The 13913-nt window shown below is 45.1% G+C and overlaps 1 protein-coding gene across 1 annotated transcript in view; it reads right to left on the minus strand.

Annotated features, from left to right (window-relative positions):
* Positions 1 to 4070: 4070 nt before the first annotated feature.
* Positions 4071 to 13913, minus strand: part of PPAP2B (phosphatidic acid phosphatase type 2B) — an 89505-nt gene continuing 79662 nt past the window's right edge. The window contains exon 6 of the mRNA XM_010855863.1: positions 4071 to 5998. Within this exon, the coding sequence (XP_010854165.1) occupies positions 5876 to 5998 (123 nt within the window). The 3' untranslated portion in view covers positions 4071 to 5875. The remainder of the gene's footprint in view (positions 5999 to 13913) is intronic.

Genomic DNA, 13913 nt, shown 5'->3' on the forward strand with positions numbered 1-13913 from the left:
CTCATCCTCTGTCAGCCCCTTCTCCTCCCACCTTCAATCTTTCCCAGCATCAGGGTCTTTTCAAATGAATCAGTTCTTCACATCAGGTGGCCAAAGTATTGGAGTTTCAGCTTCAGCATCAGTCCTTCCAATGAATATTCAGGACTGATTTCCTTTAGGAAGGACTGGTTGGATCTCCTTGCAGTCTAAGGGACTCTCAAGAATCTTCTCCAAAACCACAGTTCAAAAGCATCAATTCTTTGACACTCAAGCTTTCTTTATAGTTCAACTCTCACATCCATACATGACTACTGGAAAAACCAAAACTTTGACTAGATGGACCTTTGTTGGCAAAGTGATGTCTCTGCTTTTTAATATGCTGTCTAAGTTGGTCATAAATTTCTTTCCAAGGAGTAAGAGTCTTTTAATTTCATGGCTGCAGTCACCATCTGCAGTGATTTTGGAGCCCCCAAAAATAGTCTGCCACTGTTTCCACTGTTTCCCCATCTATTTGCCATGAAGTGATGGGACCAGATGCCATGATCTTTTCTGAATGTTTTCTGAATGTTGAGTTTTAAGCCAACTCTTTCACTCTCCTCTTTCACTTTCATCAGGAGACTCTCTATTTCTTCTTTACTTTCTGCCATAACAGTGGTGTCATCTGCATATCTGAGGTTATTGATATTTCTCCCAGCAATCTTGATTCCAGCTTGTGCTTCATCCAGCCCAGCATTTCTCATGACATACTCTGCATAGAAAGTTAAATAAGTACGGTGTCAAAATACAGCCCTGGAGTGGGGACTGTGCGGCACTACAGTGACTTTGAGGAGACACCACATGTCCAAGGTCAGAGAAGCCCCACCAAGACGGTAGGCACTGGAGCAGTGGCTGCGAAGCACTAGAGCAACTTTGAGGAGATACCCTCTGTTAGAAAGTTCTAAAAATGGATTGTCTCTCTTTTTCTTACTCATCATTTACAAACCATTCTGATATCAAAAGAATTCTACCAAAGCCTCGCTGATTCACCTCTGATATCTGGGGCCATTCATGCCTTGTCTTCTGTTCAAAGGAGGTGAAGAGAATCCAAATGTGATGTGTGCACTCAAGTTTTCCAAAGACTGCAGTGGGCTGTTGAAGGCAAAATTAGCATTATTGGAAGGGTTCATCCAGAAGCTGGAATTTTTTCAGGGTTGGATGTTCTAGAAGGGATGCTTACCAGAGATAGGGAGAGGGTCCACATGGAGGACATCAAAGTCTAACTCATTCTACTCATTACACTCCTGCAACACTTCACATAGGCTCCTCCGCCCATTATCATACTACCATAATCACTTCATTGGAAGGACTGATGCTAAAGCTGAAACTACAATATTTTGGCCACCTCATGCACAGAGTTGACTCATTGGAAAAGACTCTGACGCTGGGAGGGACTGGGGGCAGGAGGAGAAGGGGATGACAGAGGATGAGATGGCTGGATGGCATCACCGACTCGATGGGCGTGAGTTTGAGTGAACTCCGGGAGTTGGTGATGGACAGGGAGGCCTGGTGTGCTGCGATTCATGGGGTCGAAAAGAGTCGGACACGACTGAGCGACTGAACTGAACTGATAATCACTTACTCACTCACTCGTCTCTTCTCCTAGACCTACATCTTGTGGAGCCCTTTCCATTCATGTCATTGGTCCGGATAGTGTAAACAGGCTTTGGCCCTTGGTGGATCTCAGGAAAGCCACCATCAGACAGGATAGGTCCTCCAGCTGATATCTTTCTTAACTTCCTGTATTCTTTCTTTGTAACACTTGTCTTAGTTCTTAATTGCCTAGTTAAATTATTATTTGACTTTTTGCATCCTTCTCTAACTCACAAGTCCCTGAAGCTATTATCTCGTCCCTTTTACCCACTGTCCTTCATGGATTTACTAGTGCCTGGTACAGAGTACTTAATGAGTATTAATCAACAAATAACTGAAATAATTTGAATCTGAATCCCAGAGCTGCCCTGAAATGAAAGTGTCATTCGCTCAGTCATGTCTTTGCAACCCCATGGAATTCTCCAGGCAAGAATACTGGGTAGGGTAGCCATTCCCTTCTCCAGGGGATCTTCCTGACCCAGAGATCGAACCCGGGTCTCCTCCATTGCAGGTGGATTCTTTACTAACTGAGCCATAAGGGAAGCCCATCTTTCCCTTAAGTACCCATGAAATGGTGCTACTTCTTATTGAGACTAGTTTAATTCATCAAGTACTGTTGGATAAGTATAACGGGAAGACAGGGAGACCAGTAGTATGCAGTGACTTGATCTCCACAGCTCCTCCACTAACTTACTATGTATCCCCCTCCTCCTGCTAGCAAGTTATTTTATCTATCTGGACCTTTGTTCCCCTAGATTTGAAGGGAAAACTTCAGACTCTGGCCTTAAGAATCTCCCTCTCTGCATTCTGGGATCCAAAGTTATGTCCACTCACAGGAAAATGCCGAGAAAATGCTGAATTAGGACAGGGATCTGAGTAGGGATACCAAATGGAGTTTGCCTGGCTGGATTTTAGAATTGCTTGAGACCAGTGACTCCTTTTTTCCTTCCATCTTCTCTTTTGAATAGGGCTATCTAAAACTGTTATCCTATGCCTGTCCCATCACAGAATTTTGGGAGCAGGTAACTTATCTCTTAAGTTTCACAAATTCATAGATTCATAGATGCAGAGCAATTGTGCCTCAGGATAGATTAAACCCAGAACCTCATTCTTACCTTACTTAGATGATGTAGTTTGGATGATGAGATTTGAGATTTTGAACTGATGTTATAATGTGTTGAGACTTTGGGGAATGCTGGGATAGGGTGAGTGTACTTTGAATATGGGATGGATGTAAATCTTCGGGAGCCAGAGGTAGACAGAATAATGGTCCCCCCAAAGATGTCCACTTCCTAATTCCTGGGACCTGTGAATATGCTATGTAACATGACAAAGGGAAGTTAAGCAATTAAGGTAGCAGATGGAATTAAGGTTGTTAATCAGCTGACTGTAACTTGGGTAGATTATCCTGGACTATCTGAGTGGATCCAATGTCAGCATCAGGGCCCTAAATGTGGAAGGGGTGGCAGAAGAAAATCAGAGAGATGACAGAATAAGAAGAACTCAGCCCGAGATTGCTGGGCTTTGAAGAGAGGAAACAAACCAAAGAAAGTGGATGACCTGCATAAGGTGGAAAAGACCAGGAAACAGCGCCTCTAGAGCCTCCAGAACTAAGAGGTAATACACTTGTGCTGTTTTAAGCCACAAGTTAGTGGGTAATATTTTTATAGCAGCAAGAGGAGAGGAATCCAAGTTCTGGCCTGTGGTTTACTCCTCCACAATCTTAAACATCATTTTTGCATTCCTTTGTATTCCTTATTTCTCAAAATCAGAACTCCTGGAAGAATCAAAAGCGACAGACGGGCTGCAGTGCCTGGCACACTGGTACTTAAACGACGTTAGTGTCCAGCTTCCCCTCCTCTTCCAGGTTGGGGAAACACAGAGAAGAAAGTGAGAGAGTGAAAGTCGCTCAGTTGTGTCCAACTCTTTGCGACCCCATGGACTGTAGCCCACCAGGCTCCTCTGTCTGCAGAATTCTCCAGGCAAAAATACTGAAGTGGGTAGCCATTCCCTTCTCCAGGGGATCAGAGAGGAAAAGCAGGAGCCAAATGCCATTCTTAGCAATGCACCCTCCTGCCTTTGATGTCACCAGCTGTGTAAAGGATTGCCTCAGTGAACTCCCCAAGCATAACTTATCGACAGCCTGCTCCTTATCTGCCTTTGGGGGACTCACAACTCCTCCCTCCCTGGGGAAACCCCCCTTTAGAATACAAAAGCTCTTTAGAAGAGGAGGGCTGTCTGAGAGGAGAGCAGGACCAGAGCGTCACTCTGCAAACAGGCTCTTGGAGATGAAAGAGTTCAGGGCATCAGTATCTACACCACAGCCACTGTATTTCGCAGGGAGAGAATCCTACAGTGGTGCCCTGTCGGGGAGGGGAGCCCCTGAAGGAGTATGGCCTCCTCCCAGCCCCCAACCACCAAGACCAACCCCCCTCAACCATTCCAAGTCTCCAGCTCCCTCCTTAGTTGTTATGAGCTTTTATTTAAAAAGCACATTTAATACAAGTATAGTTTCGCAGATACAAATTTTCACTTTGTATTCTACAAAAGTCTTTGAATATTATTCTCTTTACAAAATGGAACCTTACAAAAATACTGGCAATTTAATGTTTTTATACAGTTTTCTCTAGTTGCAGTTATTTCTTTCATTGTAAAAACATCTACCACAGAACTACGGTATTTTAGTTGATATTAAAAAAAATTAAACTTGATGCTTTTTTTAAGCAGCTAATGTAAATAACACAGGTCGAGACACAGTTTATAATCATAGTGGATATAGCTAAAATTGTTTCAGAAATAATATTTTACATAGTTAACTTTTAATGTTTTATACATTATTTATATAATATTTATATATAAAAATCATAGCTTGCTATAAGTTGAAATGAAAGGACGGCTTCTGTAGTAAGGCTGTGCATGTGGTTGACCCATGTGGTTACACTTAGCCCTTTGAAAGGTGTGCATCCGAGATCTGAAAGCATTTCTTCCTTCCTCCTTTCCTCAAAGGTTCAGTAGAAGCGGTCCCTGACTGCTGCCTCAAGTGGGACCTTGCTTGGAAGGACACTTATGGAGAGAAGATGAGGAAACTCTACGGAGATTTAACCCACGTGTTCTGCCCAGCAGAACCTACCAAGAACTGCCCTAGAGATCAACCCCAAGACAATAGTGCTTTACACAGCTTAGCAAGAGCGGCTCCCCCAGAGATCCTGCCCCCGTCAACTCCGTTATCTGGAAGGGCCACCTCTGGGATGTGAGACCGTCTGCTACTCTGGCTCATTCAGACTGTGAGTAGCCAAAGGGTTGCTTCATTTTTCATTCTGCCCGCTTCGTTCCTCCATCTCTTGCATGGAAGGCTGCTTTCCATCAGCTGATGGCAGACCACAACTGTGCTCATCTCCGGCCCTCAGAGACCATCCCGGTGGGCACCCAGCAAGGGTTTCCAGGGAGAAAGCAGTAGCCGAAGCTAATCATCACTACTCGAGTGTGCCAGTGCCCGGGTGATTGCTGTACACAACATCAGCATCCTGTAATCGACATTTCAGCATCACAGGATGGTGCGTCAAGAGAAGACACAGGAGGGCCTGAACCCTCCAGCTCTTCCAAAATTGTGCTATTTGTGAAATTCACTCATCCACAAAGAGTCACCTAATCACTATAAGTGAGGGACTGTGGGTGCTGGCCTATGGGCTGAGGAAGTGAGTGATGAGGCCTCATGACTGGGAATCTGGATTCAGGATTTGATCGCTGGACTGAGCAAACCTGCTCTTTTCTTATATTTAAAATCAAAAACAAACAAATAAGTTTCCTGAACCAAAGTCACAGTAGAGAATCGAGTGGTGTGGACAGAGACACAAGAGGGGAGCCCCCAATGGCTAGTTTGTTGCTTCAGTGCTATTTCTGGCATCATGTGCTACAAGGTGAATGTGAGCTTTCCCAACAGCTTTCACAAAGGTGACCAGCAGACTCCACTCAAATCGTCTTAGTGTTTGCTCCAGAACAAGCCCGTGTTCACTAGAACATGAACACTTAAACCAACTGCATATCCGGGATTCCCGCACTTGCTGTTAGCTTGCTGTTGTTTCCACACAGGTGAACGCTACCTATTTTGGAAGGCCACAAGGTAAGACTTTTTTTTTTTTTTTTTTCCTTTTTAAAAATCAGTCGGGCAAAAAGTTTTTCCCTACATTCTACTGTCTGATGAGATTGGAGAGCAGCAAAACTTGCTGTCAGCAGTCATTTTCCAAGAACAGCTCATGGTGGGTGGCGCCTACACCATGTTGTGGTGATTGCTCCTGTCAATGTCCACAGGCGAAAGCATGTCCTTCCTGATGGCAGAAGGAGGCAGGGAGAGTGTGGTCTTGGTCTTGAAGAGGTCAGACACGAAGAAAACCTAGAAGCATAAAATCAGAGATCCCAATCAGTCACTAACATTTGGGGACAGGCAAAGGGAAGATCCTAGGAGTGTGGACTTTAGGAAAAGGGGCCCCCCAACTTTGAATAGGGAGGACCACCAAGACTATGGGCTTCCCCAAAGGCTCAGCAGGTAAAGAATCTGCCTGCAATGCAGGAGACATGGGTTGGATCCCTAAGTCAGGACGATTCCCTGGAGGAGGAAATGGCAACCCATTCCAGTATTCTTGCCTGAAAAATCCCATGGACAGAGGAGTCTAGGGGGCTACAGTCCAAAGGGTTGCAGAGAGTTGGACACAACTGAGCGACTAAACACACAACGACATGGAGACCACAGAGTCCAATTCTTATTGCACAGAAAGGGAAACTGAGGCCCAGAGAAGGGTAGTGACAGGCCCAAAGTTGCACAGCCAGGGTAGGAGCAGCCCTCATATCCATGGGCTCTCAGTCCAGTGCTCCCTATCTACATGCCCCACTTCCTTACTTCTCAAGGTAAATGAATAGCAGTGAAAGATAAGTTCTCAAACAAAGGAAGCATTAGTCACCGGCATTAGTCCTCAATACTTTCCCTTTCCTCACAAAGGAATCTAGGGTGTAACCAAAAGAGATCAGCCAATATGAATTCCTATCAGCAGGCACTGGAGCAAGGAAGCAGTCATGATCACTTTTTCCTGAAAGCCCAGTGATGTCAACAAGCTGATGGAGGTCAAGAAGCCAGGGTCTCTTGGCTGAAGGAGTCAGCAACTAACCCGGAGGAAAGGTCAATGAAAACTCTCCTATCACTCATTCCCAACCTCCTTCCTCCTGAGCATATGACCTCACTAAGTCGTCTTAGAATCATTGAGAAACATTTACTGAGTGCTTACTCACAAGTGTATAAGAATGGCTCAGGCAGTTTCTGCCTCAATTAGCTTACGATGAAAGATTCAAGAACTTGCTCAGTTACCCAAGTAAGAGAAATTTATGATTTGTATTAGGTGGGAAAATAAATACACAGATCCCCATTTGAGCAAGTTAGCAACAGGAGTTTGTACTAAGTAACTGTAAGAGGCAGCTGTCAGTCATGTAATTTAATAGGAAACATATGGTTGGGTTTTGAAATGGGGACTAAAACACTTCAAAGTTCCTATGTCTAACAGCTTTCTGGATGGAAGAATCTTTGTCCTGCAGATGGTAATGCACTCACTAATAAGGACAGCCCTGTGACTTCATTCTGAACACATTACAGGCAAAAAAAAAAAAAAAATGAAGTTCTTAGTAAGACTGCACCAATACCAAGGCTGTAACAGCCAGAGCCTGGCCACAGAAGGGACTTGTATTCTTTGTTGAACCAATTTCCACAGTGTTCTCTCTAGTTATACAGTCATCAGCAAAATGCAATCAAAATCACTGGGGATGCTGGTTATCACTGGACGCTTGGTTACCCTGGGAGAACTCGGTGACTAGAAGGCCAAAGGAAACAGTGACTTACTAGCCACCACAAAATCCTTTGTACCTTTTGAGTTTTTGTACCCATTTCATAGATGACCTACTCAAACATTTTATTATTATTCCTTTGTTGAAAAAAAGTAAGAAAGGCCAGGCAATTTCTTAAGTTATAAGAAAGTGAAAAATAAAAATAAAAAAGAAAGTGAGATATTAGTCAAGAAATGGAACATTTGAAAACATTTACAGTCTGAGTGCAATTGAATGGACCCTTTGCAAAGGAAAAAATTAAACCTTTTGTCTCATTTTCTAATGAGGTGTGAACAGTGAGAGCTGTGGCACAGGAAGGTTTGTCTCGTAGCCAGGGACAAGTTGAGACTCAGGAGAGAAAAGGTCTGTTCAGTCCTGCCAGGAGGCCCGAGGCTGCCCTGTCTGGGAACTCTTTACCAACAAGTGGGGAAGGGGGTTTTCAGATGCCTCAGTATAAGGAAATCTGAACAAACACAGTTAAATGTAAAATCAATAAAACTTTTCAACTCTTCTCTGACAGGTGCAGAACCTATGTCCTCATCACTACCTGGAAATTACCTTCTCCTTCCTCCTTCTCTCTGTCCCCAAGGAAGAGGTTTCAGTCAGTCCCTCCACTGCTGGCTCTCAACTCCACTTCCTCTAGCCCAGCAGTGAGCCCCCCAAATAAAGGTTCTTACTGATCTTATTTCTTAGAGATCTTTCTCCCAGCCTGCATGCCATCTACTGAGGGCAAAGAGAGCAGCGGACACCCTCAAACAAACATCCCTCCCTTCAAGATCCTGACACCACCTCTGTCTACTGGCTGATTTCCCGATTTAATTTCCTGAGCTCACACCCAATACATATTAAGAGTTTCCGTTTCCTAACTGCGAGATAAGAATGAAATGAAGGTTAAAGGAGAGAACGTACTTGATAAGAATTCTGAACCTGTGTCTGGCACATAGTTCAAGAAAAGGTGTACCTTGTCTGGGAACCAAAGTCATGTCTTGGCCTAGAGTAAGCCATGTGCTCTCGTGTCTGCAAAACTTTGCTCATCAGCCTTTCTTCTGATGGGAGGCTTCTTAAGGATGGAGTCCAATCCCGATCATCCTGTATCACCTACACTTTGCATTGAACCTTGCACATATTAGGAGCTTATAAAATGTTGAGTGTCAAAATTCTACACTTCTCTCTACTGGAAGCAGGCACTCTGGCCTTGGATCTTCTCATCATGTAGAACTCTTACAGACCTCAGGGGGATCAAATCCTCCCACACCAACTGCACACAGCCCCACAGCAAGATGAAAAGTAGACTCTGGTCCAGCAGGATCCTCCCTGCCCCCCCATAAGCTATATTTTACCTTTCGCGTGGCTTGAAGTTACAACAAACACTTTTTGGGGATCATGAAACATGATCCTGTTGAGACTCAAACAGGGCTCTGTCTTCTTCATGCTTGAACAGCAGAACACAAAAAGGACTAGAAAAACTGAAAACTTTTTGTCCTGGAGCAGTTCTATTTTCCATAGAAGATGATTTCCACCCAGAAAGAAAACCCAGAAGCCCAGGCTGTGAAAGGTCTGTACAAATTAGGTGACTACCCCAGGTGTGTGGGACAAACCCCCTCCAAGCCCATAGCCCACTGCACAGAACTTCTCTGCCACGGGAAAGTACCAGCAGACAACGGTCTCAGCAAACACAAAATTGTGTGAAGCACCAGTAAGAGTTCTAAGATCTCTCGCCCTGAGCATATGCTTTCAATTCCTATTCTCTTCTCTGCATTTCATAAATTACCTTCTTGAAAAGCACAATCAGTAAACACTTATTGAACATCTGCTCTGTTCCAAGCCCTGAGATGATAAAGATAATTATACAGGAGACAGAATTCTTTGCCCTCTAAGAGCTCCCAGGTCAATGAGGGAGAGATCCAGGTAAATAGAGCAATACAATAGCATGGTTTAGGATTAGGATAGAGGGAAGCCAGGGTGTTAAAGCAGTACAGAGAACACAGCATCTAACCCAGGATGAAGGGGAGGGAAGAGGGCCTGAGAAAGCTTCCCCCAAAGGTGGTCTATTTGAGCTTAGCTTTGAAGGATAAGTAGGAGGGAGCCAGGTGGTGAATGCCAGGAATGTTGTTCTAGGCAAAGGGAGTAGCACATGAAAAGGGAGTGAGGGAGCCCAGCAAGTCCAGGAGCTGTGGGAAGCTCAGTGTGGGGAGGGCCGAGCGGTGAGGGGGGCTGGAGGGGGAGCCAGATCTTGAGAAGGAGTATGACACAGCCTGAGGAGCCATGGTCAAGGCTGAAGCAGGAAAGCAGCATGGTGGGGAGACCTGCATTAAGATCACAATTATCTAAGAATAAGGCATCAGAAAGGGAGCTGGGCGCCTGAAGGCAGGGATACTGGTCAGGACACTGTTGCAGAAGAGGAGACGATGAGTCCTGTGCAACCATCTCGCAGTGAAGACAAAGAAGACAAGATGGGTTTTTGAAAGGCTGAGGCCAGAACTGCGGTTGAGAGAGGTGTGCGTATGTATGTGGGTGGATGTGTGTGCAGGGGGACCTATGTTTCTCTTTGTAGTCTTGTTTTCAACTCTAGAAATCTTGCACTTGTTCCCATCAAAACTCTGTTTGGGTAACTATCCTGGGGGGTGGCAGGGAATTATAGTTCTGCTTTCCTCTGCCTTCTAATATTCTGGCTCCCTCTGACATTGGCTTAGAGATATGGTTCTAACCTCCTGAGTCAGAGAGGATCTGTAATCTGAGAGTATGGTGATCTGATTCAGGCAAGCACTCAGGAGAATGTAGTCCTTCCACCCAGAGCAAGGCTACACACAAACATGACAACTCCAGGCTGGAGGAATCCCACTGGAGGTGATGAGATGAGAAATGTACAGGAGTCTCCTTATATAAATGGTGACTCTTATTACTGTGCCAATGGGTCACCGTGTCCCACTCCCCATCCTACACATGCAGCACCGGTGACAGGCTTTGCTCTTGGGAGTAGGGCAAATCTGTCTTCAAATCAAAGTTCTGCCAGTTTCAGCAAAATACCTAAATGAGGGATACGATACCTCAGGCTTACTTAAGGAATACGCGGTGTCACAAAAGGCGCAAGTGGGGCTTGATAGCAAACAGCCATGATCACCGGCTTGTGTGTTAAGTGCCTGCCCACAACCCAGTCACCTCTCTTCCCCAGCCTCTTGGGTAGAAAGAAAAGAAACAAGAGAAGGAAGTAGAAACAAGAAAAATTAGAGGGAAATAGAAATGATCGAGAATATGAATGAGTACGTGAAAGCCTGTATCGATTCAAGTCAGACACGAAGACCATGTGAAATGGGAGTTTTCCATAGGACACATAGGATCTGCTCTCTGAGTCTAATAATTTCTGGGGCTTTTGGAGGGAATGAGTCAGCCAATCAAAAAGAAAGATGCTTCCAGTGTCGTGTTGCCAGCATTCACCAGCCCTGACACGCCACTCCCCAGAGCACATAGCCCAGCCCAGCTGAGGGGCTGCCTGCCTAGAGCTCACCAAGCTCCAGATGATCAGATGGGCTGCTAGGCCTGCTATTTAATGGCTTGTGTGTCTTAGACATCTTGTAATCTCTTTGAGAGCAACTCCCCTATCTGCACACTGGGGCTCCATGAGCCCTTCCTTGAGCTGCTCTTACCTGCTCTCTTCGGTACCCAAACTGAACTTTTAATGACCTTCCATCTTAGTATGAGGCCTAGACTTTAGTGCAGATGCAGTGCTTAAATGTGATGTCATGATTTCCCTTTAGACAACAAGCTACTCAAGGGAATGAGCTGTGCTCAGAGCCCAGCATGCAAAACCCTCAGTAAATCTAGTCCACTCATTCCCCTCGTGAGGCTAGAAACCATGGGCTGTCCCTGTTGCATACCCCCCTATGCCTTGGTCTTGGGATATCCTTAGAGCATCCTGCTCTACCATAATAAACAATCTCACCGATTACAGAATAATTTTCCTTTGCCTTGAGTCTTGGCTCACCCTCACACCTTAAGTCCGCCTGCCAATGCAGGACACGAGAGTTTGAGCCCTGGGTCCGGAAGTTCCCCTGGAGGAGGAAATGGAAACCCATTCCAGTATTCTTGTTTGGAAAATCCCATGGACAGAGGAGTCTAACGGGCTACAGTCCATGGGGTCGCATGAGAGTCTGACACGACTGAGTGACTGAGCACACATGCAAAGAAAAGGCATCTTTGGCAGCCCTGTCTTTTGACTAAATAGGAGTTACTTTATTACAATAATTATTTTCTGACCTTAACAAGGCCAGTGTCAGTGACTTTTTGGCCCTGGGGACTTACCAGTGTCCATACTGAGTAATTTCCTTGTGTATGTGAGTGGGAACTTGATGAGGTAGAAAGAGCGTCACACAAGAAGTCAGGCTACAGGATCTAGTCCCCAAATTGCTACTGCTGTGTGACCCAGGCCAATGCACACTCTTGTCTAGGCTTGCACTTGCGCAAGACAAAGAGGTTTGTGATATCAGATGATGGGTCTGCCCTTCATTTGTGTGCTACGGCTATTTAAAAATCTACCTTCCTACGGTTTCTGTAAGGCTTAAATGGAAGAATTCATGTAAAAACACTTCATACCTATGAAAGGGTCTTCAAATCCTCAGTCATCATCTTTTATGACCATCATCAATACTGAGGGTCATGAAGGAAATTAGTCCCATGAAAAGAAGGAGGGTTTGGAGCAGCAGAGGAAAGTCATGGGCAGTTCTGAAGGAGACAGGCATCTGAACCCTGTAGAGATCCTCACAGGAGGGCACTTCTCAGTTAATACAGAGGAGGGTAGCTGGTAAGGAGGACCCAGAGAGCTGACGCTCGGTCACTAGGGTGCTAGATCCAGCATCAGCCAGAGTTCAGGAACATGGTACCCAAGAATTATAGAGACTGGAGGAAGCAGGAGACCACTTCCAGAAATCCCATCTTTTGAAGTGGAAAGCGTAAAGGAGGCTACTATAACTGACTTCTCCCAAGCAGCCCACATGTTCCATCATTCTGAAATTTTTAGGGTCACAGATCATGCCATATACACATCCATCCCCATGTCTTTGTGTTATTGCTCCTACATGAAATGCCCTTCCTTATCTTTCATATCTCAGAGAAAATACCCATACATTGCTCAATATTCTCCTACTCTAGGAATTCTTTCCAGACTTCCATCACCTTCAAGATAAAGGAGTGCTCCCCTTCTCATGGCCCCACTGTCCCCAGGACAGGAGCCCATCCTAATGGCTCTGCCCATCTACTGCACTTGGGTGTTTTATGTCCTTCCCACTAGAGTAGCATTTTTCAAACTGCACAGTTCAAGTCATTAATAAGTCATGACATCAATGTATTAGGTGGTCACTACCAGCATTTTAAAGGTTAAATTTAAAACAGTAGACTGTATCACCTATAATAAGTGTCTTATTTTGCAAAATATTTTAGTTATGTGTCAGTGCCTCTATTAGGCTTCCCAGGTGGCTCAGTGATACAGAATCTGCCTGCACTGTAGGAACCACAGTAGATGTGGGTTCGATTGCTAGACTGGGAAGATCTCCTGGAGGAGGGAATGGCTATCCACTCCAGTATTCTTGTCCGGAAAATTCCATGGACAGAGGAGCCTGGTGGGCTAGTCTATGGGGTCGCAAACAGTCGGACACACAGCTGAACACGCATGCACAGTTGCCTCTCATGGGTTATGATGTGCGGTGTATTTCTTATTATGGACTGTGGTTGGGAAACCACTGAACCCTAAGCTCTTTAAGGACCAATTCTTTTCAGTTTGTGAATATTTAAAACGAAGCATCATACTTAACACAGAATACACATTCAATCAATGTGCTGCACATGCCAGCATGACACATCTTTAATTCATTGATTCCTCAATCCAAAGATGAGGTTGTGTGTTAAGACGTATCATCCCCACCTGGTGGGATGGAAAGAGGCAGCTGAAAGGAAGTAACTTGGCCGATATATCTAACTAAGTGGTGAGAATACAACTCCCCCCTTCTGAGTCAGCCTTGCATCCATCCCATTCATCTCAGCAGGGGAATAAGAAAGCAGATTTTATCTTACGGAAAAACCTGAATGAACATGTTAGCCAACCCAATACAATGACTCTGCCCTGCTTTCTTCTCTCTCTCTCACCTATATTCCTGTCACCCCTGCCCATCTGAGAATGGGGGCCCAGAGTGGCAAGGTCATCCCAGAGCTTCTGGACAAACAGCAAGGCTTTTGCAGGGTCAGAGAGATTCAGGAGGTTATTTCATCCATTCCCTGTGCCTGGGCAGCAGTGGAACAAATCCAGTGGAAACACATGGAAATCTCCCGGTACAGAAGGTGATCATCCCACAAATTCATGGCATAGATTGCACATGGTTAGGGTTTCCTAGTTTAATCTTTTAAGATAAGATCAGGAGAGCTGGGATCTGGTTCCTACTCTGCCACCATGT

The sequence above is a fragment of the Bison bison genome, unplaced genomic scaffold (genome assembly GCF_000754665.1).
Source record: "Bison bison bison isolate TAMUID 2011002044 unplaced genomic scaffold, Bison_UMD1.0 scf7180017864369, whole genome shotgun sequence".
NCBI classification, from domain to species: Eukaryota; Metazoa; Chordata; class Mammalia; order Artiodactyla; family Bovidae; genus Bison; species Bison bison.